Below are 27,132 nucleotides of genomic sequence, written 5' to 3'. Positions count from 1 at the left end.
GCTCAGCTCCTTCTTCACCACAACGGATCGATACAGCGTCCGCATTACTGAAGACGCCGCACCGATCCGCCTGTCGATCTCACGATCCACTCTTCCCCCACTCGTGAACAAGACTCAGAGGTACTTGAACTCCTCCACTTGGGGCAAGATCTCCTCCCCAACCCGGAGATGGCACGCTACCCTTTTCCGGGAGAGAACCATGGACTCGGACTTGGAGGTGCTGATTCCCATCCCAGTCGCTTCACACTCGGCTGCGAACCGATCCAGTGAGAGCTGAAGATCTTGGCCGGAGGAAGCCATCAGGACCACATCATCTGCAAATAGCAGAGACCTAATCCTGCAGCCACCAAACCAGATACCCTCAACGCCCTGACTGCGCCTAGAAATTCTGTCCATAAAGGTTATGAACAGAATCGGTGACAAAGGGCAGCCTTGGCGGAGTCCAACCCTCACTGGAAACGTCTCCAAGGTGATCATGGAAATTTCGAAAGACTGAAACCAATGTGCTTATTATGATACTGGCAGGCTCAATAGGCTGGTGGAGTAGCCAAGAGGACGTCTGATCATCGGCAAATTTCACACCTTGCCTGCACCATGCTATAAACGCCTCACACCGCAATAAAGGAGTGGCACCAAAAAACTATCATTCGGCGTGTACCTGTAGCCGGGTCCACGGTCCGTTCAATCAAGTGGTCATCCTGGTGAACCCACTCCCCGTTGCACTTGAAGTAGATCTGCGTCGCCGGCGTGGAGCGGCAGGCGAGCGTCACCGGCTTGTTTTTCACGATGTACTCGTCCACGGGTTCCACCAGGAAGTGGGGCAACAGGTCGGAGAAGGCAGGAAGCGTCGCTGTAGCGGCGTGCTCAGAACCTTGGTGCAGAAAATACAACAGCAAAGATTTTAGTCGGGATTGCCAGATATGAAGGATTTTTCTCCTGAACTCAGGAGAGCTCGCAATTGTGATCACTTCACTCGAGAGGGAAATGAAGCAGACACAAAATATTGTTCCTACAATATATGGAGTTGGCTGCCACTTTGCAGCTATAACAGCCTGCACACTCTTTTGGGAGGAGTTACTACAAGTTGCTGGAAAAGTATGTCTTTGGAAGGTTTTTTTTTTTTTGTCCATTCAGCAATGCCTGGTTCACACAATCGCTCTGTTAGCTCGTTGCAACTTTAACAAAAGGAGTATTTGAGGTCAGGGCTGTCTGTTTTTTTTCCCCTCACACAAAACCAAGACGTGTCATTGCACAACACATGACAGGCATTTCTCAAAGTGATCCCATAAGCTTCAAAGTAGAATTGTCAGAACAGCCTCGAGTCAAGGGCAGCACGGTGGAACAGGGGTTGGTGCGTCTGCCTCACAATACGGAGGTCCTGGGTTCGATCCTTTCTGTGTGGAGTTTGCATGTTCTCCCCGTGACTGCGTGGGTTCCCTCCGGGTACTCCGACTTCCTCCCACCTCCAAAGACATGCACCTGGGGATAGGTTGATTGGCAACACTAAATTGCCCTAGTGCAGGGGTCGGCAACCCAAAATGTTGAAAGAGCCTTATTGGACCAAAAATAAAAAAACAAATCTGTCTGGAGCCGCAAAAAATTAAAAGCCATATTACATACAGATAGTGTGTCATGAGATATCATTTGAATTAATATGACTTAAAGGAAACTAAATGACCTCAAATATAGCTACAAATGAGGCATAATGACGCAATATGTACATATAGCTAGCCTAAATAGCATGTTAGCATCGATTAGCTCGCAGTCATGCAGTGACCAAATATGTCTGTTTAGCACTCCACACAAGTCAATAACATGAACAAAACTCACCTTTGTGGATTCATGCACAACGTTAAAAGTTTGGTGGACAAAATGAGACAGAAAAAGAAGTGGCATAAAACACGTCCTAGAAAGTCGCAGAAAGATATACATGTAAACAAACTAAGGTGAGTTCAAGGACTGCCAAAATTAGTAGGACAAAACGGCGCTCGCCAAATACTCGAATCAGTGAAGCATGTTTAGTATAAACAGTGTGCTTTTTAACAATTAGGGAGGTTTGTGTCATGTTTGTCCTCCTACAGAAACCATATTAAAACAAAAAATATATTTTTTTCCCCCTCAACTTTTTCCATTTTTCATACATTTTTGAAAAAGCTCCAGAGAGCCACTAGGGCGGCGCTAAAGAGCCGCGGGTTGCCGACCCCTGCCCTAGTGTGTGAATGTGAGTGTGAATGTTGTCTGTCTATCTGTGTTGGCCCTGCGATGAGGTGGAGACTTGTCCAGGGTTTACTCCGCCTTCCGCCCGATTGTAGCGACCCCGAAAGGGATAAGCGGTAGAAAATGGATGGAGCCTCGAGGCATTAAGAAATTACAAAACCAAAAACGGTAAAAAGTTAACATTGTTTGGGGGTATCCATAATACGCCGATAGGGAGAAGTTTTTATTTACACGATGAGTTGAGTGTGTCTTGACCTCCGCGGCGCAGGCTCCGCCGAACCCCAGAGGCCGGCTCACCGAACCCCTAGGGTTCGATCGAACCCAGGTTAAGAACCACTGGGCTAGAGTATACAAATGAGTTTTAAGATGGGACTTAAAGGCTTACTGAAATGTGATTTTCTTATTTAAACGGTGATAGCAGGTCCATTCTATGTGTCATACTTGATCATTTCGCGATATTGCCATATTTTTGCTGAAAGGATTTAGTAGAGAACATCGATGATAAAGTTCGCAACTTTTGGTCGCTGATAAAAAAGCCTTGCCTGTACCGGAAGTAGCAGACGAGTAGCGTGACGTCACAGGTTGTGGAGCTCCTCACATCTGCACATTGTTTACAATCATGGCCACCAGCAGCGAGAGCGATTCGGACCGAGAAAGCGACGATTTCCCCATTGATTTGAGCGAGGATGAAAGATTTGTGGATGAGGAAAGTGAGAGTTAAGGACTAGAGGGCAGTGGGAGCGATTCAGATAGGGAAGATGCTGTGAGAGGCGGGTGGGACCTGATATTCAACTGGGAATGACTAAAACAGTAAATAAACACAAGACATATATATACTCTATTAGCCACAACACAACCAGGCTTATATTTAATATACCACAAATTAATCCCGCATAACAAACACCTCCCCCCTCCCGTCCATATAACCCGCCAATACAACTCAAACACCTGCACAACACACTCAATCCCACAGCCCAAAGTACCGTTCACCTCCCCAAAGTTCATACAGCACATATATTTCCCCAAAATCCCCAAAGTTACGTTCGTGACATGCACATAGCGGCACGCACGTACGGGCAAGCGATCAAATGTTTGGAAGCCGCAGCTGCATGCGTACTCACAGTACTCAAAGTCCTCCTGGTAAGAGTCTCTGTTGTCCCAGTTCTCCACAGGCCAATGGTAAAGCTTGACTGTCATCTTTCGGGAATGTAAACAATGAAACACCGGCTGTGTTTGTGTTGCTGCAGCCGCCCGCAATACACCGCTTCCCACCTACAGCTTTCTTCTTTGCTGTCTCCATTGTTCATTGAACAAATTGCAAAAGATTCACCAACACAGATGTCCAGAATACTGTGGAATTTTGCGATGAAAACAGACGACTTAATAGCTGGCCACCATGCTGTCCCAAAATGTCCTCTACAATCCGTGACGTCACGCGCAGGCGTCATCATACCGAGACGTTTTCAGCAGAATATTTTGCGCGAAATTTAAAATTGCACTTTAGTAAGCTAACCCGGCCGTATTGGCATGTGTTGCAATGTTAAGATTTCATCATTGATATATAAACTATCAGACTGCGTGGTCGGTAGTAGTGGGTTTCAGTAGGCCTTTAAATGCTTCTACTGAGGTAGCATCTCTAACTGAACTTATGAACTTTGGGGAGGTGAACGGTACTTTGGGCTGTGGGATTGAGTGTGTTGTGCAGGTGTTTGTGTTGTATTGGCGGGTTATATGGACGGGAGGTGGGAGGTGTTTGTTATGCGGGATTAATTTGTGGCATATTAAATATAAGCCTGGTTGTGTTGTGGCTAATAGTGGGTTTCAGTAGGCCTTTAAATGCTTCTACTGAGGTAGCATCTCTAACTGTTACCGGGAGGGCATTACAGACTACTGGAGCCTGAATAGAAAACGCTCTATAGCCCGGAAAATATGATAAAGCTCTCGTAAATAGTGCGATCAGTATTTTATAGACCTCGTTATATCGAACTTTGAGTTTTTATATTTTCGGGGTCATATAAGCAGGTGTGCACAGTAGGTAACAACTATTTTAATTGCGTGTTTAAATATGCAGTCATGACAGTAGATGGAGAAAACTGACAATTTCATGATAACAAATCAATCATCACACCAATATGTGACGCTTGTGTATCAGAAATGATATACCTATGTCTGTATGCATCTTTGATATGCAGAGAGGCAGATGGACAGTTTTGGTGATACAGAGAGAGAGAGAGCGAGAGAAAGAGGGCATCTTGGAGCACAGTTGGCAATGACAGAGCTTGGCCTTGTGGGTTCTTGGCGGGATCGGAGGTCCATGTCTTCACTCCAGCTCTTAATCACGCCCCTTTAAAAATCACTGCTGATGGACTGTTGGCCATAAATCCTGTCTGGGTGACTAGGTCACTTCAAACAGTGTTATAGCACTCGCTCTGCAACCAGGACTCTAGCTGAGTTAAGCCAGTCAACATAACATCTTATATCCGATACACACTGTCGACGTTTTATTCTTCGGAAATGCTATTTGGCATGAGAAGGCCTGCTGTGAAGGAGAGGGGGGGGGAATACATTTCTACTGTGCAGAGATGCAGAAGCTGTCTTTCAGGAGCACAGCACTACCAATGACAGCCGAGCTGTGCACTCGCTGAAAAATGTAGAAAAGGAACACCGAACGACATGAGAAAGCCTGCAGCGCAGTAAAAAAAACAAAAAAAAAACACAGTTTCGTCTCTCCAACGATATCGAAGTTAAAGAAGGAGGAGGAGGGACGACGCAAAAGTAAGAAAGAAGGAAAGATACAGTCTGGTGTGCCGTGGGAGATGATGTAAATTCACCTATTTGGGCTAAAAATATTTTTTGGTAATTATAATCCGCAAATAAAGTGCCGTTGTTCAGTGTCTAGAGCAGTGGTTCTTAACCTTGTTGGAGGTACTGAACCCCACCAGTTTCATATGCGCATTCAGCAAACCCTTCTTTAGTGAAAAATAAAGACAAATTCAAGACAAAGTTATATGTTTTTGGTAACACTTTAGTATGGGAAACATATTCTAAGTAACAAAGACTTAATCTAGAGTTATCTGGACACTAGGGGAACACATACTTGCCAACCCTCCCGGATTTTCCGGGAGACTCCCGAAATTCAGCGCCTCTCCCGAAAACCTCCCGGGACAAATTTTCTCCCGAAAATCTCCCGAAATTCAGGCGGAGCTGGAGGCCACGCCCCCTCCAGCTCCATGCGGACCTGAGTCCGCTTTCCCACAATATAAAGAACGTCTACAGTAAAGCAGTCCGTCTGCCGTAAACAGCAATGTTGTGACACTCTTAAACAGGACAATACTGCCATCTAGTGCATTTGATGAAAGCACTTTTGTGCGTGCCACACAGCAATGCATCATCAGAGAGGGTGTTCAGCATGGTTAGAAAGATAGTGACAGAGAATAGAAAAAGGATGGACAATTCAACCCTTAACTCAACAATGAGTAGATGAGTGTTATGTGTGTGTATATGAGTAAATAAATGAACACTGAAATTCAAGTATTTCTTTTATTTTTATATATATATATATATATATATATATATATAGCTAGAATTCACTGAAAGTCAATTATTTCTTATATATATATATATATATATATATATATATATATATATATATATATATCCATCCATCCATCCATCCATCCATTTTCTACCGCTTATTCCCTTCGGGGTCACGGGGATATATATATATATATATATATGAAATACTTGACTTGGTGAATTCTAGCTGTAAATATACTCCTCCCCTCTAAACCACGCCCCCAACCACGCCCCTGCCCCAACCACGCCCCCCCGCACCCATCCCCCACCTCCCGAAATTGGAGGTCTCAAGGTTGGCAAGTATGGGGGAACATATTCTAAGTAATAAAGACTTAATTTAGTGTTATTTGGTTAGGGTTAGGGCCAGGGTTAAACGGTTAGGGTAATAATAAGGCTATGCAGAACAAGGCATTGCTAAGTACTTGATAATGACTAGTTAAGAGCCAATATGTTACTAATTTGCATGTTAATAAGCAACTAACTAATGGTGAATATGTTCCCCATACTAAAGTGTACTGTACTAGGTGTACTGTCACGACCTGTCACCATACTTGCCAACCGTCCCGAATTTTCCGGTAGACTCCCAGATTTCTGTGCCTCTCCCGAAAATCTCCCGGGACAACCATTCTCCCCAATTTCTCCCGATTTCCAGCCGGACAACAATATTGGGGGCGTTAAGGCACTCCCTTTAGTGTCCTCACTCACCTGAAAAGGAGACTATTATATATGTCTCCATTATCCATAGGTTTATCTATAACCCATAAAGTAGGAAGGCACAGAGCTATTTCTCAGCATGTGTTTATTCCAGCCGGCACGTTAATACACTGACACACAACATCCGAATTCCCATCATGCATTGCTTCAAAACTACGGCAAGTAGTAATGTCCAAAATTTCCAGCCGGACAAACAATATATACAATGCCTTTAGTGTCCTCTCTCACCTGAAAAGGAGACTATTATATATGTCTCCGTTATCCATAAGTCTATCTATAAGCCATAACACGGTGGCCGAATGGATATAGTCACTCATGAACTGTCAGAGAAGCACAAGGCGGTGGCAACGCAGTATTATGGGCCACCTTGCTAAATGGCGACCCGAGGGTGTAACATATGCCGAGACAAAAATGGCCATGCTGATAGCTGCAAGAAACATCCCGTTCTCATTTGCGGATGTTTTCAACAAATCCGTGAAGGATATGTTTCCCGGATTCAGAGATCGCTCGCCAGTACTCAAATGGCAGAACAAAGGCTACTAAAATAGTGAAAGGTAAGTGTTATTTTTTTTTTTTAAGTAAGCAGCAAGTACAGTACAGTTAGTCGAACAACTGTGTTTTCATTACTGTTTACTGTACTATATGTATAAGAAATACTTGAATTTCAGTGAATTCTAGCTATAAATATACTCCTCCTCCCTTAACCCCGACCCACGGCCCCGCCCGAATTCGGAGGTCTCAAGGTTGGCAAGTATGCCTGTCACTGGTCGTGACTTATTTGGAGATTTTTGGTGTTTTCCTGTGTGTGGTGTTTTAGTTCTTGTCCTATTTTGGTGGCTTTTTCTTTTTTTTTTTGGTATTTTCCTGTAGCAGTTTCATGTCTTCCTTGAACGCCTTTCTCCCGCACCTGCTTTGTTTTAGCGATCAAGACTATTGAAGTTGTGCGGACGCTATCCTTCTTTGTGGGGACAGTGTGTCATGTACTGGATGTACTTTGTGGACGCCGTCTGCTGCTCCACACGCCGTTAAGTCTTTGCTGTCGTCCAGCACTCTGTTTTTGTTTACTTTGCAGCCAGATCAGTCTTGGTTTCGTTTTGCGTCGCCATCCCTAAGCTTCAATGCCATTTCTTAGCGGCAATCGCCTTTGGTTTATTTGTGGTTTAAGCTGTCATCTGCATATTGTGATCACAACGAACCACGACATTAGCTACTTGATGCCACCTACTGATTGGAAGAGTATAACATGGTGACTCTGCCGAGCTCTAGACCAGTGGTTCTTAACCTGGGTTCGATCGAACCCTAGGGGTTCGGTGAGTCGGCCTCAGGGGTTCGGCGGAGGTCAAGACACACCCGACTCATCGTGTAAATACAAACTTCTCCCTATCGGCGTATTACGGATACGGCGACAGCTGACTAATCTGCAGGTGTGTAATTTGTTGTGAGTTTATGCACTGTGTTGGTTTTGTTTGGTGCACGGTTCATTTTATGCACCAGTAAAAAAAACATGGTACTTTGAGACAAGAGCTGTAGTGATGCATGCTTGGTTACGGTTTAAATTCATATCCAACAATTGCGAGAACGACTTTTTATTGTCAATATTCATTTTTTTATGTTTTCTGCTGGTGGTGTGCCTCCGGATTTTTTCAATGAAAAAAATAAGCCTTGGCTCAAAAAAGGTTGAAAAACACTGCTCTACGCCACGGACACTCAAGGGAGGCTAGTAAATCCCCCCCAAAAACACCTTTTAATAGTAATATTAATGTACTGCCGTGAATCCAACATGGCTGACTGAGCAGGCGTTAACAACCTTCTCCATCACTCCCCCGTGCAGCAGGAGACCACGGGAACCCTCATCTCTCCTAATGAACCAGCGGTGACCTTTCGCTCTGTTCTTCCTCCTCCTCCTCCATGCCCGTGTCACAGATGATATTAGACGGCATCGTCAACACCAATCCTTGGATGAAGACATTTCCCGAGCAGCCCAAAGCACATTATAGTAATGCCTCTCTCGTTGGTACCCTCGTGTGCTGACTTGCTAATCTATCAGAATGAGATACGGCGAAGCACACCACTGCCGCTGAACCCCATTAATGTTTCGTGTACATGTTTAACTCTAAATGAAAACCAAATGTGCTGTGTCCAATGAAGGACATGCATCACTTGCCGACACACTGACGTTCTCCTATTTTCATAGCGATGTGACATTTAACTCGGGAGTACAATCAAGCGGCATCTTTGTGTCTGTGTGAAAGAGTTGAGGATAAAGACAGCGTTTTGACAAGGAATCATTACTTTAAAGGGGAACATTATCACAATTTCAGAAGGGTTAAAACCATTAAAAATCAGTTCCCAGTGGCTTATTTTATTTTTCGAAGTTTAAAAAAAATTTTTACCCATCACGCAATATCCCTAAAAAAAAGCTTCAAAGTGCCTGATTTTAACCATCGTTATATACACCCGTGCATTTTCCTGTGACGTCACATAGTGAAGCCAACACAAACAAACATGGCGCATAGAACAGCAAGCTATAGCGACATTAGCTCGGATTCAGACTCGGATTTCAGCGGTTTAAGCGATTCAACAGATTACGCATGTATTGAAACGGATGGTTGTAGTGTGGAGGCAGGTAGCGAAAACGAAATTGAAGAAGAAACTGAAGCTATCGAGCCATATCAGTTTGAACCGTATGCAAGCGAAACCGACGAAAACGACACGAAAGCGAGGACGAATTCGGCGATCGCCTTCTAACCAACGATTGGTATGTGTTTGTTTGGCATTAAAGGAAACTAACAACTATGAACTAGGTTTACAGCATATGAAATACATTTGGCAAAAACATGCACTTTGAGAGTGCAGACAGCCCAATTTTCATCAATTAATATATTCTGTAGACATACCCTCATCCGCGCTCTTTTCCTGAAAGCTGATCTGTCCAGTTTTGAAGTTGATGTCAGCAGGCCAGGGAAGCTAGGGTCGATAGGGGGTTTAGCTCGCTCGTCTGCGGGAACAAACTGCCGCCATTGCTTGCCGTGCTAGCGAGGTCCTTTGTCCCTGAATTGCTCACACACTCCGGCAGATTCAATGGGGGTCTGGCGGCAGATTTCTTTGACTTTATCGTTGAAAATGCATCTGCTTTGAGTGTCGCAGGATATCCACACATTCTTGCCATCTCTGTCGTAGCATAGCTTTCGTCGGTAAAGTGTGCGGAACAAACGTCCAATTTCTTGCCACTTTCGCATCTTTGGGCCACTGGTGCATCTTGAATCCGCCCCTGTTCGTGTTGTTACACCCTCCGACAACACACCGACGAGGCATGATGTCTCCAAGGTGCGGAAAACAGTCGAAAAAACGGAAAATAACAGAGCTGATTTGACTCGGTGTTTGAGAAAATGGCGGATTGCTTCCCGATGTGACGCCACGTTGTGACGTCATCGCTCCGAGAGCGAATATTAGAAAGGCGTTTAATTCGCCAAAATTCACCCATTTAGAGTTCAGAAATCGGTGAAAAAAAAAAAAAAGTCTTTTTTCTGCAACATCAAGGTATATATTGACGCTTACATAGGTCTGGTGATAATGTTCCCCTTTAAAAACCTCTTAAGGCCCAAGCTGTTTGTTTACATGCTATTTTTTTAATTTCTCTTTGCTATTTGGTCTTATTGGACCCGAATTAGAATAAAAACTAAGAATCATCTTTTGATATGATGTACTTAGTCCAGTGGTTCTTAACCTTGTTGGAGGTACCGAACCCCACCAGTTTTATATGCGCATTCACCGAACCCTTCTTTAGTGAAAAACAAAATGTATTTTCTTAAAGGGGAACATTATCACCAGACCTATGTAAGCGTCAATATATACCTTGATGTTGCAGAAAAAAGACCATATATTTTTTTTAAGCGATTTCAGAACTCTAAATGGGTGAATTTTGGCGAATTAAACGCCGTTGTGACGTCACATCGGGAATCAATCCGCCATTTTCTCACTTTCGTCGGTGTGTTGTCGGAGGGTGTAACAACACGAACAGGGACGGATTCAAGTTGCACCAGTGGCCCAAAGATGCGAAAGTGGCAAGAAATTGGACGAAATTTGTTCAAAATACGAGGCTGTGGGGAAAGCCGACGAAATGGTCAGTCGTTTGTTCCGCACACTTTACCGCCGAAAGCTATGCTACGACAGAGATGGCAAGAATGTGTGGATATCCTGCGACACTCAAAGCAGATGCTGACATCAACTCCAAAACTGGACGGATCAGCTTTCAGGAAAAGAGAGCGGATGAGGGTATGTCTACAGAATATATTAATTGATGAAAACTTTATTCATTACTCGCGGTTTTACGTAAATTATTATACATAAACTGTGTTTACCAATAATTTAGCTTAAAAACATTAATTTTTTTCAATCATTCGAGTACATTCGGGTAGTCTTGTGTAATGCAGTATTTTGTGTCTATTTAGGTATGGTTAACCTGAGTGCTGAAATCGTGGAAAAATATATGTTCTTAGCGCGCCTGAAATGGGCTGTCTGCACTCTCAAAGTGCATGTTGTTGCCAAATGTATTTCATATGCTGTAAACCTAGTTCATAGTTGTTAGTTTCCTTTAATGCCAAACAAACACATACCAATCGTTGGTTAGAAGGCGATCGCCGAATTCGTCCTCGCTTTCTCCCGTGTCGCTGGCTGTCGTGTCGTTTTCGTCGGTTTCGCTTGCATACGGTTCAAACCGATATGGCTCAATAGCTTCAGTTTCTTCTTCAATTTCGTTTTCGCTACCTGCCTCCACACTACAACCATCCGTTTCAATACATGCGTAATCTGTTGAATCGCTTAAGCCGCTGAAATCCGAGTCTGAATCCGAGCTAATGTCGCTATAGCTTGCTGTTCTTTCCGCCATGTTTGTTTGTGTTGGCATCACTGTGTGACGTCACAGGAAAATGGACGGGTGTATATAACGATGGTTAAAATCAGGCACTTTGAAGCTTTTTTTTAGGGATATTGTGTGATGGGTAAAATTTAAAAAAAAACTTCGAAAAATAAAATAAGCCTCTGGGAATTGATTTTTAATGGTTTTAACCCTTCTGAAATTGTGATAATGTTCCCCTTTAATTTAATCTTAATTTGTAAATATGAATCATTATATTAAAGAAATACTAATAAAGATATATTTTACAAACAAAGTTACAGGAATGTACACATTATCCCATGTTTACATCTCATTGTGCAAAATGTGAATGTTTTAGTGGGAACTAAATGCGATATCTGAAAGGGGTACAAATGATTTCCAAAGCAGGACCCCCACCCAGATATACATTACTAGTACACAGCTCATGAAAAACAATATTTTTTGTTATTGTCATTGCAAGTGGGCCAAAACACTTATATTAGAAAATAATCTCATGGATTATAATGATTATAATAATAAAACATTTAACTTGTTATTTAGTCAGGTTTGGGACTGGTGTGCTGCTGGTGTGGCCACAGTGCATGTGCACGTCTGACGTCGCTCACATGTGCTCCACTGAATGCTCAAGGACTTTTTGCATTTGCTCAAGCATATGGAAAATTAGAGGGAACATTGTTTGGGGGTATCCATAATACGTCGATAGGGAGAAGTTTTTATTTACACGATGAGTCGGGTGTGTCTTGACCTCCAAGGCGGAGGCTCAGTCGAACCCCTGAGGCCGACTCACCGAACCCCTAGGGTTCGATCGAATCCAGGTAAAGAACCAGTGACTTAGTCCATAAGTAACAAACGTGTACTTCATGTTTAGTGACAAGCTAATTCTTATTTTTACAGGTTTTTTTTTTCCAAATTCCATTGTATGTTATACTCTTCTGACACCACCAGATGGCAGTATAAGTGTCCACATAAGGGCTATAAGACCCCATTCGGTAGTGTACACAATTTTGGAAATAAGAGCTAAAAGGTGCTGTCCACGCATGTGGCCACTAAGGCCTTTAGAGGTTTTAAAGGAGGAACAACATGTGAAGAACCCGTTCTATCAGGGGGTACAGTTCACGGCGTTAATAAAGCCTGATAAAAATAGAAGCACATACAAATGTTATGGAGTAAAGCGTAGACAACAGCAGAGGTGGGTAGTAACGCGCTACATTTACTCCGCCGTTACATCTACTTGAGTAACTTTTGGGATAAATTGTACTTCTAAGAGTAGTTTTAATGCAACATACTTTTACTTTTACTTGAGTATATTTATAGAGAAGAAACGCTACTTTTACTCCGCTCCATTTATCTACATTCAGCTCACTACTGATTTTTATCGATCTGTTAATGCACGCTTTGTTTGTTTTGGTTTCTCAGACAGACCTTCAAAGTAGGATCTATCGCATGCCTGCGTTTCACCAATCAAATACAGTCACCGGTGACGTTTGACTCCATTTCACCAATCAAACAGAGCCAGGCGGTCACATGATTAACAAGCTTAAGCTTACATGAACTCAACGTCAAATTTGAGGAAGCACATCGCGGTAACGTTAGTAGATATTTTAGGCTGATGTTAGCTTCCCTTCTATGAATCACTGTCAAATGTACATCGTGTGGGGACAATTAACGCACTGCAGCCTCACAGACACACACACACACACACACACACACGCACACACACGCACAGTCGCACACACACACACACCCACACCCACAGTCACACACACACACACACACACACACACACACACACGCATGCATAGAAACACCAATCAGTGTGTTCCCAGGTGCAGCCCACACCTATCAGTTTATTATTTGCATAAAGGCTAACTTGTTATTTTCCTTTGTAATCTCTGCCTACTGAGCCTATGGTGCTGTTAAGTTATTGTGGCTCAATTTGCCTTAATTTTTTTTATGTTATTGTATTATTATTTAATATATATTATTGTTTTAGTTGCTTAAGAGATATTCCTGGCTCCGAATTTGCTCATTGCTATTTTTATGTTTTTGTGCATTATTTGTTGCCGTCATCATTAAACGAACAGGTTACTCATCAGTTACTCAGTACTTGAGTAGTTTTTTCACAACATACTTTTTACTTTTACTTAAGTAAATATTTGGGTGACTACTCCTTAATTTTACTTGAGTAATACATCTCTAAAGTAACAGTACTCTTACCTGAGTACAATTTCTGGGTACTCTACCCACCTCTGGACAACAGCCAATATTTGCAGACATTTTCTTATTGGGTTATGGGTTATACATGTATAGCGCTTTTCTACCTTTTTTAAGGAACTCAAAGCGCTTTGACACTATCTCCACATTCACACACATATTCACACGCTGATGGTGGGAGCTGCCATGCAAGGCGCTAACCAGGTCCCATCAGGAGCAAGGGTGAAGTGTCTTGCTCAAGGACACAACGGACGTGACTAGGATGGTAGAAGGTGGGGATTGAACCAGGAACCCTCAGGTTGCTGGCACAGCCAATCTCCCAACCGCGTCACGGTACAGGTTGCATATTTTAGTACCCTTCAGTGGAAAGGGATATAAACACATGGATATACTGGAAACGATACAATCATCATCATTAATTTAATGGAATGTCCAGAGAGTTTCATTTCTAATGGCCAATAAATCAGCCGGCTACTGTGGACTGCCCCACCTCTCACCAAAACACTGCACCAGATTCGGCCAAAGCTTGTCAGCTGATGTCTCTCATTGGAGACAAATGAAAGAGAAACCAGCTGAGCCTCTGACATGATGAAGATCTGATGAACATGTGACAGCGTGAACTCACTGCTGGCTTCTGGTTTGAGGGTCACATTGAACACTCAGCTGCTTGCTGGTCTTTTCCTATGCCGTGTTTGTGTGTTAGGGGTTAGACCACAGAACTTTCCTCCAGAAGGTCTTATCTTTGTCCATGTGAACTACGCACACTTTAGGTCAGGGGTGTCAAACGTAAGAACGGGTCCGCGGGATGAGTTTTCTAGGTATAAAAATGAGCCGAAATTTTTGGAATAAAAGAAACCGCTGTTCTAAACGTTTCCACTAGATGTCACAATAGCAATTCTTTCTATCGTTGTAGATGCTACATATGTACACAAAAAATAAACCACGTTAGTGCACCAGTCGAGGAAAATGAGCAAACTACATAAATAACACACTGTAATTTGATTTTTATATTATTTTTTTATCTTGATAAATTGAACATTAACACCAATGAGTTGACTGATGAACATTATCACATAATTATTTCAGAAAGTATAAATAAGATTTATAAACTCTACAAATATGAATAAATGGGAACTAACCTGAAAGCCTTTACTGGCATATACTGAATCATAAGTTATAGACATTTAAAAAAAAGTGTTTTATTATTTTTTTAATATTGTGTTTTATTTTTTCGTATTATTCCCACACTACTATTGCTTTTTTGTGTCACTTTTGATATGGTTTTGTCTAGAGATGTCCGATAACATCGGCCTACCGATATTATCGGCCGATAAATGCTTTAAAATGTAATATCGGAAATTATCGGTATCGGTTTCAACCTCCCGATTTTCCCGGGAGACTCCCGAATTTCAGTGCCCCTCCCGAAAATCTTGCGAGGAAACCATTATCCCGATTTCCACCCGGACAATATTATTGGGGGTGTGCCTTAAAGGCACTGTCTTTAGCATCCTCTACAACCTGTCATCACGTCCGCTTTTCCTCCATACTAACAGCACATAATATATGCAGCTTTTACACACACACACATAAGTGAATGCAGCCGTACAGGTCACACTGAGGGTGCCGTATAAACAACTATAACACTGTTACAAATATGTGCCACAATGTGAACCCACACCAAACAAGAATGACACACACATTTCGGGAGAACATCCGCACCGTAGCACAACATAAACACAACAGAACAAATACCCAGAACCCCTTGCTCTTCCGGGACGCTACAATATACATCCCCCGCTACTACCAAACCCTGCTCCCCCAACCCCACGCACCTTAACCCCCCATCTCCCGAATTCGGAGGTCTCAAGGTTGGCAAGTATGCTCTAGTATACTCTGGACTGGAGCTGTGTGCCTTCATTGTTTTTGTAGCTGTTGTTTTGAGGCATGTTTAAAAAAAAATTAAAAATAATGCACTTTGTGAAAGTCAAAGTATAGTATTTCCCATAGTTGTCGTGGGTATTAGGATTATCTCAGGGAGAACATGTCCAAAATTCCAAGCTGCTGTTTTGAGGCATGTTAAAAAAAATAATGCACTTTGTGACTTCAATAATAAATGTGGCAGTGCCATGTTGGCACTTTTTTCTATAACTGGAGTTGAAGTTGTTCTCTTATTTTGGAAAACCTTGTTTTTGATTGATTGATTGAAACTTGTATTAGTAGATTGCACAGTACAGTACATATTCCGTACAATTGACCACTAAATGGTAACACCCGAATACGTTTTTCAACTTGTTTAAGTCGGGGTCCACGTAAATCAATTCATGGTAAAGTTACATTGTTTAATGCATCCAGCGGGGCATCAGGACAAAATTAGGCATAATAATGTGTAAGAATGTGTTAATTCCAAGACTGTATGTATCGGTATCGGTTGATATCGAAATCAGTAATTAAGAGTTGGACAATCTCTAGGTTTGTCATTTGTCATTTAATTTTTTTTTTTTAATTTTTTTAATTTTAATTAAACATTTTTTGCATCTGATCAAGCCACGAAAATGTGACTTTCTTCTTCTTTTTTAAGTGTGAACGGTGGAGAGGTTATTGAGGATCCTTGATGCTGAGGAATATTCATCCATTTTGCTATGGTCTGGATCGTTTGCTGATCCTGAGCCAGTACAGGATGGATGGATATATACAATATCTGGGTAATTTTTCTAATAATGTCCATACTGTAAACCTTGAGTTGTAAAAGCCCAAGTGCACCACATTCTGGTCACGCACATGTGAGTGTGTATGAGTGGACGTGTGCTTGTGTGAAGGGTCTGAGCGAGCAAAGTATGATTGTCAAATGTGATTTTTTAACTGTAAAATTCAATAAGATATATTTGCGTAAGAAAGTATAAATAATGAAAAGTAAAGGTAGAATACTATTAACCGCAACATGTAAGTGTAAAAAAAACAACAACATTATGATTTGTACATTTTCAGAATGTGGATATAACAAAGAAAACTACGGAACCCCTAAAGGGTAATGGGAGAAAACATTTTTTTGTAATTTATTTATAAAAAAAATGTATATAATAATAATAATAATTTATTTAAAAAAATAAATTAAACATTTTTTTATTTTTTTTTCTAAAAAAAAATAAATGTATAAAACATTTATTTTAATTTTTTATAACTTTAGAAAAAGTTTCTCGTGCGCACGAGATACATGTCTAAAAAAAAATATATATATATATATATATAAATATTTTTTTTCCCCATGTCCCTTTAGGGCAGGGGTCCCCAAACTTTTTGACTCGGGGGCTGCATTGGGTTAAAACAATTTGGCTGGGGGCCGGGCTGTATATATATATATAAACATATACATATATATATATATATATATGTATATATATATATACATATATATATATTTATACATACATATATATATATATATATATACTGTATATATATATACATACATATATATATACTGTATATATATATACATACATATATATACATATATATATATATATATATATATATACATACATATATATACATATATATATATATATTGAATATATATATATATATATATTATACATATATATATATATATATATATATATATATATATTAGATGTATATAGCGCACTTTCCACGCGCGCGATGATGTCCCATTATCGATGACAAAATGCATTTTTAGACATTATGATTTGCCTGAGCGGCTAGCACACACCGTGAGTAGCAAGCGGTACACAGTGGATAAGAAAAGACAGAAAAAAAAAAAAAAGAAAGAAAAAAAAAAAGTATATATATATATATATATATATATATATATATATTTTTTTTATACTTAGGACTTCCCGCGGGCCTGATTTTGGTCGCTGGCGGGCTGGATCCAGCCCGCGGGCCGTAGTTTGGGGACCCTTGCTTTACGGGCTCCATAGAAAACAATCTAAAGTTGTCTTTATTTTTAAGTTATCGTGCCGTGATTTGACCAATGCGGCCCACTTAGGAGTAGATTTTTCTCCATGTGGCCCCCCGATCTAAAATGAGTTTGACAACCCTGCTTTAGGTTAATGAGGTCAAACACGTCATTTCTTTTGAAAGTAAATTGTCGATTTATATGACATTCTGGTCACGCACTGCTTTATTCAAAGCAATAATGAAGGGTTGATGTGTAGTAAATTGGCTTAGATTGTCACCACACAATGGACTTCAAAGTCAATGCACACAGTGGGAGTATCAGCCACTTAACAGAGTCCTTTTGCAGGTCAATGCAGACATCAAGTAAACATACAGCAGCACTGCATCAGATTTCACTGAATGCGATTGGCTTGAACCACAATCTAAATTGATCTACGTCGAATTATTTTCGAAAAACAACAAAAGGCCGCTAAATGTCACCATCTGATCCCATTGATGCAACAAGATTGTCCACCTACAGTCATGGTTAAAAGTTGACATACACTTGTAAAGACAGATGGCTGTCTTGAGTTTCCAATCATTTCTACAACTTTTATTTTTTTGTGATAGAGTGATTGGAGCACATACTTGTTGGTCACAAAAAAACATTCATGAAGTTTGGTTCTTTTATGAATGTATTATGGGTCTACTGAAAATGTGACCAAATCTGCTGGGTCAAAAGTATACATACAGCAATGTTAATGTTTGCTTACATGTCCCTTGGCAAGTTTCACTGCAATAAGGCGCTTTTGGTAGCCATCCACAAGCTTCTGGCAACCTTCTGGTTGAAATGTGTTGTATTGTGGCCAAACAAGCTCAATTTTTGTTTCAACTGACCACAGAACTTTCCTCCAGAAGGTCTTATCTTTGTCCATGTGATGTCAGATGAAACAAAAATTGAGCTGTTTGGCCACAATACCCAGCAATATGTTTTGAGGAGAAAAGGTGAGGCCTTTAATCCCAGGAACACCATTCCTACTAGGGCTGCGAATCTTTGGGTGTCCCACGATTCGATTCAATATCGATTCTTGGGGTCACGATTCGATTATAAATCGATTTTTTCGATTCAACGCGATTCTCGATTCAAAAACGATATTTTTCAGACCCAACAGATTTGCTCACATTTTCAGTAGACCCATAATAAATTCATAAAAGAACCAAACTTCATGAATGTTTTTTGTGACCAACAAGTATGTGCTCCAATCACTCTATCACAAAAAAATAAGAGTTGTAGAAATGATTGGAAACTCAAGACAGCCATGACATTATGTTCTTTACAAGTGTATGTCAACTTTTGACCACGACCGTACATATAACACTTTTAAACACAATTAAAAACCGCTTTAATTCAATTGAAAAGACTGATGCAGTGTTCGGACTTGATATTTGTCTGCAGCTGCTCTTCTTCCCTCAAGAGACGTTTCAACTGACCTAAAATACACACTCAACAGCCCACACAGAATCCCAACAAGGGTGCACCAGCTGCCAGTGTTCTGAGCCATCATGTCCGTGGCAGATTTCCCTCTGCACACGGACCGGAGCATCTCCTCGGTCCAGCTGACCATGTCAACTCCCCAGCGAGGAGATGACGACATGCACAAGAGATGATCAAGTGGAAAAAGAGGCTGGGAAAAAAACAAAAACAAACTGACAGCGGCAGTTTGTTCATCTGTGTTCTTTCTATTGTCAATTCCACCAACTGTCAACTTGTTTTAGCACCATTCATGAAATAAGCCTTTATTTTTTGTCGGTTTCACTCTCTATTACATACTTGAAAACACATTTTTTGAATATATAACAATAGATGGAGAGCATCAATGGTGTTTCTCTCATAGGACACAAATTACTGTATTTAAATGACTGTTACAGTATGTAAAAACCTGCACTGGAACAACATCATTTCCCCAGTGTGGGATGAATAAAAGTCTATTTAAATACAATGTAGAGAAAATATATTGCAATTACCGATGTCCCAATTACAAACATAATGTATTCCTTGTTACACACATGAAGGAGTTGCATTCATTCCAGGAGGGTGCATGTCTTGCCAGGACACCGGCTCGAATTTGAGAGCAAGCTGCAACGAACGCGTCGTCCGTCCAAAAATGCAAAGCAGCTTCTGAAATACTAATCCTCACTACCACGGGGGAGAATAAACCAAGTTTCTTCCAAGTATCATTATCAATGGAGGACTAGAGGACAATGAATGGTTAAGCATACCACACACACACACACACACACACACACACACACACACACACACACACACACACACACACACACACACACACACACACCTATACTGGTAGGCTAGCAGGGCAAATGTCCCAAACGCGGCCAACATGTAAAAAAAACAAAAAAAAACAGGTTTGAGTACCACAAGTCCCGGAGCGAGTCCTGGGGTGCCCAACATGCCCAAAACGCACCCAGCATAGTCACAGGGGGAGGGGGGGAGCAAAAATTCCCCTTCAGGGGACATTTTGCAGCCGGCCACGCGAGTCCAGGGGTGCCCAACATGTCCAAAACGCACCCAGCAAAGTCGCACTGTGAGTGGGGAAGAAAAGTTGGGAAAGTGGGCAAAAGTCCCGAAAATGATAAAAAATGACACCCAGGTTCGAGTCCCACAAGTCCCGCCGCGTTTCACCCGAGTCCGGGGGTGCCCGACATGTCCAAAATGTACCCAGCAAAGTCACAGGGGGAGTTTGGAAGGGAAAAAAAAAAAGTCCGGAAAATGATCAAAAATGACACCCAGGTTTGAGTCCCACCAGTCCCGCCGCGTTCCACCCGAGTCCGGGGGTGCCCAATATGTCCAAAATGCACCCAGCAAAGTCGCACTGTGAGTGGGGAAGAAAAGTTGGAAAAGTTGGCAAAAGTCCCGAAAATGATCAAAAATGACACCCAGGTTCGAGTCCCGCAAGTTCCGCCGTGTCCCACCCGAGTCCGGGGATGCCCGATATGTCAAAAACTCACCCAGCAAAGTCACAGGGGGAGTGGACAGGGCGAGTGTGGAAGGGGAAAAAAAAAGTCCCGAAAATGATAAAAAATGACACCCACGTTCGAGTCCCACAAGTCCCGCCGCGTTCCACCCGAGTCCGGGGGTGCCCAATATGTCCAAAATGCACCCAGCAAAGTCGCACTGTGAGTGGGGAAGAAAAGTTGAAAAAGTTGGCAAAAGTCCCAAAAATGATCAAAAATGACACCCAGGTTCGAGTCCCACAAGTCCCGCCGCGTTCCACCCGAGTCCGGGGTTGCCCGACATGTCCAAAATGCACCCAGCAAAGTCACAGGGGGAGTGGAGAGGGGGAGTGTGGAAGGGGAAAAAAAAGTCCCGAAAATGATCAAAAATGACATCCAGGTTCGAGTCCCACAAGTCCCGCCGTGTTTCCAAAACACCCCAGCAAAGTCACATGGGGAGTGGACAGGGGAAGTGTGGAAGGGAAAAAAAAAAGTCCCGAAAATGATCAAAAATGACACCCAGGTTCGAGTCCCACAAGTCCCGCCGTGTCCCACCCGAGTCCGGGGATGCCCGATATGTCCAAAACTCCCCCAGCAAAGTCACAGGGGGAGTGTGGAAGGGGAAAAAAAAGTCCCGAAAATGATCAAAAATTACACCCACGTTCGAGTCCCACAAGTTCCGCCGCGTTCCACCCGAGTCCGGGGGTGCCCGATATGTCCAAAACACCCCCAGCAAAGTCACAGGGGGAGTGGGGAAGGGGGAAAAAAAGTCCCGAAAATGATCAAAAATGACACCCAGGTTCGAGTCCCACAAGTCCCGCCGTGTGCCACCCGAGTCCGGGGGTGCCCGATATGTCCAAAACATCCCCAGCAAAGTCACAGGGGGAGTGTGGAAGGGAAAAAAAGTCCCAAAAATGATCAAAAATGACACCCAGGTTCGAGTCCCACAAGTCCCGCCGTGTGCCACCCGAGTCCGGGGGTGCCCGATATGTCCAAAACCCCCCCAGCAAAGGCACAGGGGGAGTGTGGAAGGGGAAAAAAGTCCCGAAAATGATCAAAAATGACACCCAGGTTCGAGTCCCACAAGTTCCGTCGCGGTCAACCCGAGTCCGGGGGTGCCCGATATGTCCAAAATGCACCCAGCAAAGTCGCACTGTGAGTGGGGAAGAAAAGTTGGAAAAGTTGGCAAAAGTCCCGAAAATGATCAAAAATGACACCCAGGTTCGAGTCCCACAAGTCCCGCCGCGGTTCACCCGAGTCCGGGGGTGCCCGATATGTCCAAAAATCGGCAGTCCGATATTATCGGACATCTCTAGTTAAAATCTCTGCCTTGTTGTAATGAACATTAAGGCGTACTATGCTACTGTATTTTTAATGTTGGTCAGTGACGAGTCAAGTATTTTCTGAGGTGATACTTGGTGAAAACATGATTGTCACACACACGTGACGAGGTGTGGCGAAATGATTCTCTGCATTTGACCCATAGTTGGAGAACCACTGGTATATAGTTACTAGTCATTTTATTTTGTACAACAATACGAGTGAATTCTAAACTGAGTTACTTGCTATAAAACATTTTCACTTGTCTATTGTTAAAGTATGGTATCTCAAAATAAAAATCGGATGAGGATCTGAGGCAAAACATGTTCATCAGGACATCCTTAACTGCGATACAGTCCATTATATCTCAAAATTTTAGCAACATTAAATTTAAAAAAAAGTATTCTGATGCCCATGCGTGTGCAGTTGTGCATGATGTCATCTTCTAATTCAGTGGTCCCCAACCGGTCCGTGGATCACAATTATTTTTTTTATTATTATTTTTTTAATAATTTTATTTATTCTATTTTTTTTTTTATTAAATCAAAATAAAAAACACAAGATACACTTACAATTAGTGCACCAACCCCAAAAAACTCCCTCACCCATTCACACTCATTCACACAAAAGGGTTGTTTCTTTGTTATTAATATTTGTGGCTCCTATATTATATATCAATATAGATCAATATGCAGTCTGCAGGGATACACTCCATAAGCACACATGATTGTATTTTTTTATGACAAAAAAAATAAAAAAAATATGCCAACAACCCCCCCGGTCCATGGGACAAATTTCCGCAGCTACAAAAACGTTGGGGGCCACTGGTCTAATTTACACAAATGGCAATGATGCATGTGTATGTCATGTTTTATTTCACATATAGGTGAATGCAGAGGAAAAACTGAATAGCGAACATGTTTTGAGATGAGATGACCGACAATACAAGCCAAACATTTTTTTGCATGTCAAAATGGAAGGGGGAGTAAATCCACCATTACAGAGCTAAATGTTAAATAGCAATATAAAGCTAGGATTTTGACTTTTACCATAATTCGATTATTTTTTCTCTGGCATGCCCTGCATACCCTTGCATACAGTATGTCGCCAAACATCCAATGAAAGCCTTTTATTTATTTTTTCCAAGGTCATATTTATAAGTACCTTTACTCGGTGCCTTACTTGCCCTTCAAAACATGCACAACTGCTTGAGACCACGACTCCCGCATTCACGTTGTTTAGCAGCAAAGACCATTGCCAACTGCTATTTGTTTTGGTAGACTAAGTGTTGACAACCTTTGATGTAATATATTGAACTGATTAATGATCATAAAGGTCATGTTGTGCCGGTCTGAGTCTGACTGATGCACGCAGATGAGGTGAATTATGAAGTAGCATGCTGATTTCAATGTACAGTATAAAGGCAATGCCAATAATACCTGTACATTTTTCATGCATTATGGTGAGTGCTATTGAGATTAAAGGCCTACTGAAATGCGATTTTCTTTTTTAAACGGGGATAGCAGGTCCATTCTATGTGTCATACTTGATCATTTCGCGATATTGCCATATTTTTGCTGAAAGGATTTAGTAGAGAATATCGACGATAAAGTTCGCAACTTTTGGTCGCTGATAAAAAAGCCTTGCCTGTACTGGAAGTAGCAGACGAGTAGCGTGACGTCACAGGTTGTGGAGCTCCTCACATCTGCACATTGTTTACAATCATGGCCACCAGCAGCGAGAGCGATTCGGACCGAGAAAGCGACGATTTCCCCATTAATTTGAGCGAGGATGAAAGATTCGTGGATGAGGAAAGTGAGAGTGAAGGACTAGAGGGCAGTTGGAGCGATTCAGATAGGGAAGATGCTGTGAGAGGCGGGTGGGACCTGATATTCAGCTGGGAATGACTAAAACAGTAAATAAACACAAGTCATATATATACTCTATTAGCCACAACACAACCAGGCTTATATTTAATATGCCACAAATTAATCCCGCATAACAAACACCTCCCACCTCCCGTCCATATAACCCGCCAATACAACTCAAACACCTGCACAACACACTCAATCCCACAGCCCAAAGTACCGTTCACCTCCCCAAAGTTCATACAGCACATATATTTCCCCAAAGTCCCCAAAGTTACGTACGTGACATGCACATAGCGGCACGCACGTACGGGCAAGCGATCAAATGTTTGGAAGCCGCAGCTGCATGCATACTCACGGTACCGCGTCTGCGTATCCAACTCAAAGTCCTCCTGGTAAGAGTCTCTGTTGTCCCAGTTCTCCACAGGCCAATGGTAAAGCTTGACTGTCATCTTCCGGGAATGTAAACAATGAAACACCGGCTGTGTTGGTGTTGCTTCAGTCGGCCGCAATACACCGCTTCCCACCTACAGCTTTCTTCTTTACTGTCTCCATTGTTCATAGAACAAATTGCAAAAGATTCACCAACACAGATGTCCAGAATACTGTGGAATTTTGCGATGAAAACAGATGACTTAATAGCTGGCCACCATGCTGTCCCAAAATGTCCTCCGTGACGTCACGCGCTGACGTCATCATACCGAGACGTTTTCAGCAGGATATTTTGCGCGAAATTTAGTAAAATTGCACTTTAGTAAGCTAACCCGGCCGTATTGGCATGTGTTGCAATGTTAAGATTTCATCATTGATATATAAACTATCAGACTTCGTGGTCGGTAGTAGTGGGTTTCAGTAGGCCTTTAACAATAGCAACACAATATTTAAAACACTTCCTCATTCTCTTGTAATACACATATTTGTTTGAAGCTAAGCAAAAACTACTGTATTACTCATCTAAATTATTTGGGTTTTTTGCCCTCAAAGTCCTCATGAATTTGTAAATGTAAACAAAAACAACTACCGTATTTTCCGGACTATAAGTCGCAGTTTTTTTCATAGTTTGGCCGGGGGTGCGACTTATACTCAGGAGCGACTTATGTGTGAAATTATTAACACATTACCGTAAAATATCAAATAATATTATTTAGCTCATTCACGTAAGAGACTAGACGTATAAGATTTCATGGGATTTAGCGATTAGGAGTGACAGATTGTTTGGTAAACGTATAGCATGTTCTATATGTTATAGTTATTTGAATGACTCTTACCATAATATGTTACGTTAACATACCAGGCACGTTCTCAGTTGGTTATTTATGCCTCATATAACGTACACTTATTCAGCCTGTTGTTCACTATTCTTTGTTTATTTTAAATTGCCTTTCAAATGTCTATTCTTGGTGTTGGGTTTTATCAAATAAATATCCCCAAAAAATGCGACTTATGTTTTTTTTTCCTTCTTTATTATGCATTTTCGGCAGGTGCGACTTATACTCCGGAAAATACGGTACTAGTTAATTTTCTGTTAACTGCTTCCTTTCTTTACTTTACTAAGCACTTATTTCATGGTGTTACTTAAAGCTGGCCAAGTGGTTAGCTTAGCTATTAGCATGCCTGCTCCTGGCTTGCCTTTAGTGTGTAACATGTTTAGCCTGGTCATCCAGTGATAATGATACTTAAGATACCAAGAAAGGCAGCTTTTTTTTTTTTTTGCTGCAATGGAGGTGATTATTATTAAAGGGGAACATTATCACAATTCCAGAAGGGTTAAAACCATTAAAAATCAGTTCCCAGTGGCCAATTTTATTTTTCGATGTTTTTTTCAAAATTTTACCCATCACGCAATATCCCTAAAAAAAGCTTCAAAGTGCCTGATTTTAACCATCGTTATATACACCCGTCCATTTTCCTGTGACGTCACATAGTGATGCCAATACAAACAAACATGGCGGATAGAACAGCAAGGTATAGCGACATTAGCTCGGATTCAGACTCGGATTTCAGCGGCTTGAGCGAAATTGAAGAAGAAACTGAAGCTATTGAGCCATATCGGTTTGAACCGTATGCAAGCGAAACCGACGAAAACGACACGACAGCCAGCGACACGGGAGAAAGCGAGGACGAATTCGGCGATCGCCTTCTAACCAACGATTGGTATGTGTTTGTTTTTAAGTGTTGTAATGTTTTTAAGCTAAATTATTGGTAAACACAGTTTATGTATAATAATTTACGTAAAACCGCGAGTAATGAATAAAGTTTTCATCAATTAATATATTCTGTAGACATACCCTCATCCGCTCTCTTTTCCTGAAAGCTGATCTGTCCAGTTTTGGAGTTGATGTCAGCAGGCCAGGGAAGCTAGGGTCGATAGCTCGCTCGTCTACGGGAACAAACTGCCGCCATCGCTTGCCGTGCTACCGAGGCCCTTTGTCCCTGAATAGCTCACACACTCCGGCAGATTCAATGGGGGTCTGGCGGCAGATTTCTTTGACTTCATCGTTGGAAATGCATCTGCTTTGAGTGTCGCAGGATATCCACACATTCTTGCCATCTCTGTCGTAGCATAGCTTTCGTCGGTAAAGTGTGCGGAACAAACGACTGACCAATTTCGTCGGCTTTCCCCACACCCTCGTATTTTGACCAAATTTCGTCCAATTTCTTGCCACTTTCGCATCTTTTGGGCCACTGGTGCAACTTGAATCCGTCCCTGTTCGTGTTGTTACACCCTCCGACAACACACCGACGAGGCATGATGTCTCCAAGGTACGGAAAACAGTCGAAAAAAACGGAAAATAACAGAGCTGATTTGATTCGGTGTTTGTAATGTGTTTGAGGAAATGGCGGATTGCTTCCTGATGTGACGTCATCGCTCCGAGAGCGAATAATAGAATGGCGTTTAATTCGCCAAAATTCACCCATTTAGAGTTCGGAAATCGGTTAAAAAAATACATGGTCTTTTTTCTGCAACATCAAGGTATATATTGACGCTTACATAGGTCTGGTGATAATGTTCCCTTTTAACTGTGTATGGAAACATAATTTCTGCTAGCTGCTCGTCAGCCGGGGGACTGAAAATAATGCAAATAGAGTGTCAGTCAGACCGCTATTTGTGATGGGCAACATTAATTGGCAAAAGGCAACCATGTACTTTTTTTTTTTTTTACAAAAATCAGACGATACAGACCGGTGGCTGATTTCTAGTAGTTTTACTGTCATTAAAAGCTGAGAGAAACACCTACAATTTTCAAACACTATGTAATATCATCACACAAAAGTATATATATAAGTCATAACTGTTTTTGTTATGCATGTGTATTTTTTTTTTTTTCAGTTCAGCTGTAAAAAAAAAAAAAAATAAATAAATAATTGGACACCTTTTTATAGAATTGGAAAAACACTTCTGTATTTTGT

At 41.7% G+C, this 27,132-nt stretch overlaps 1 protein-coding gene across 5 annotated transcripts in view; it reads right to left on the bottom strand.

The window, feature by feature from the left end:
- unc5a (unc-5 netrin receptor A) overlaps nt 1–27,132 on the bottom strand; it is a 595,272-nt gene that overhangs the window by 326,309 nt on the left and 241,831 nt on the right. For all 5 annotated transcript variants that reach the window (XR_009811458.2, XM_061927514.2, XM_061927515.2 and 2 more), the window contains exon 2: nt 659–871. Coding sequence is in view for 4 of the 5 variants with exons in the window: in XM_061927514.2 (XP_061783498.2) it covers nt 659–871 (213 nt within the window). In the remaining variant the exon portion in view is untranslated. The remainder of the gene's footprint in view (nt 1–658; nt 872–27,132) is intronic.

This window comes from Nerophis lumbriciformis, linkage group LG35, assembly GCF_033978685.3.
Source record: "Nerophis lumbriciformis linkage group LG35, RoL_Nlum_v2.1, whole genome shotgun sequence".
In the NCBI taxonomy this organism is placed as follows: Eukaryota; Metazoa; Chordata; class Actinopteri; order Syngnathiformes; family Syngnathidae; genus Nerophis; species Nerophis lumbriciformis.
This window is presented reverse-complemented; position numbering and strand designations above follow the sequence as displayed.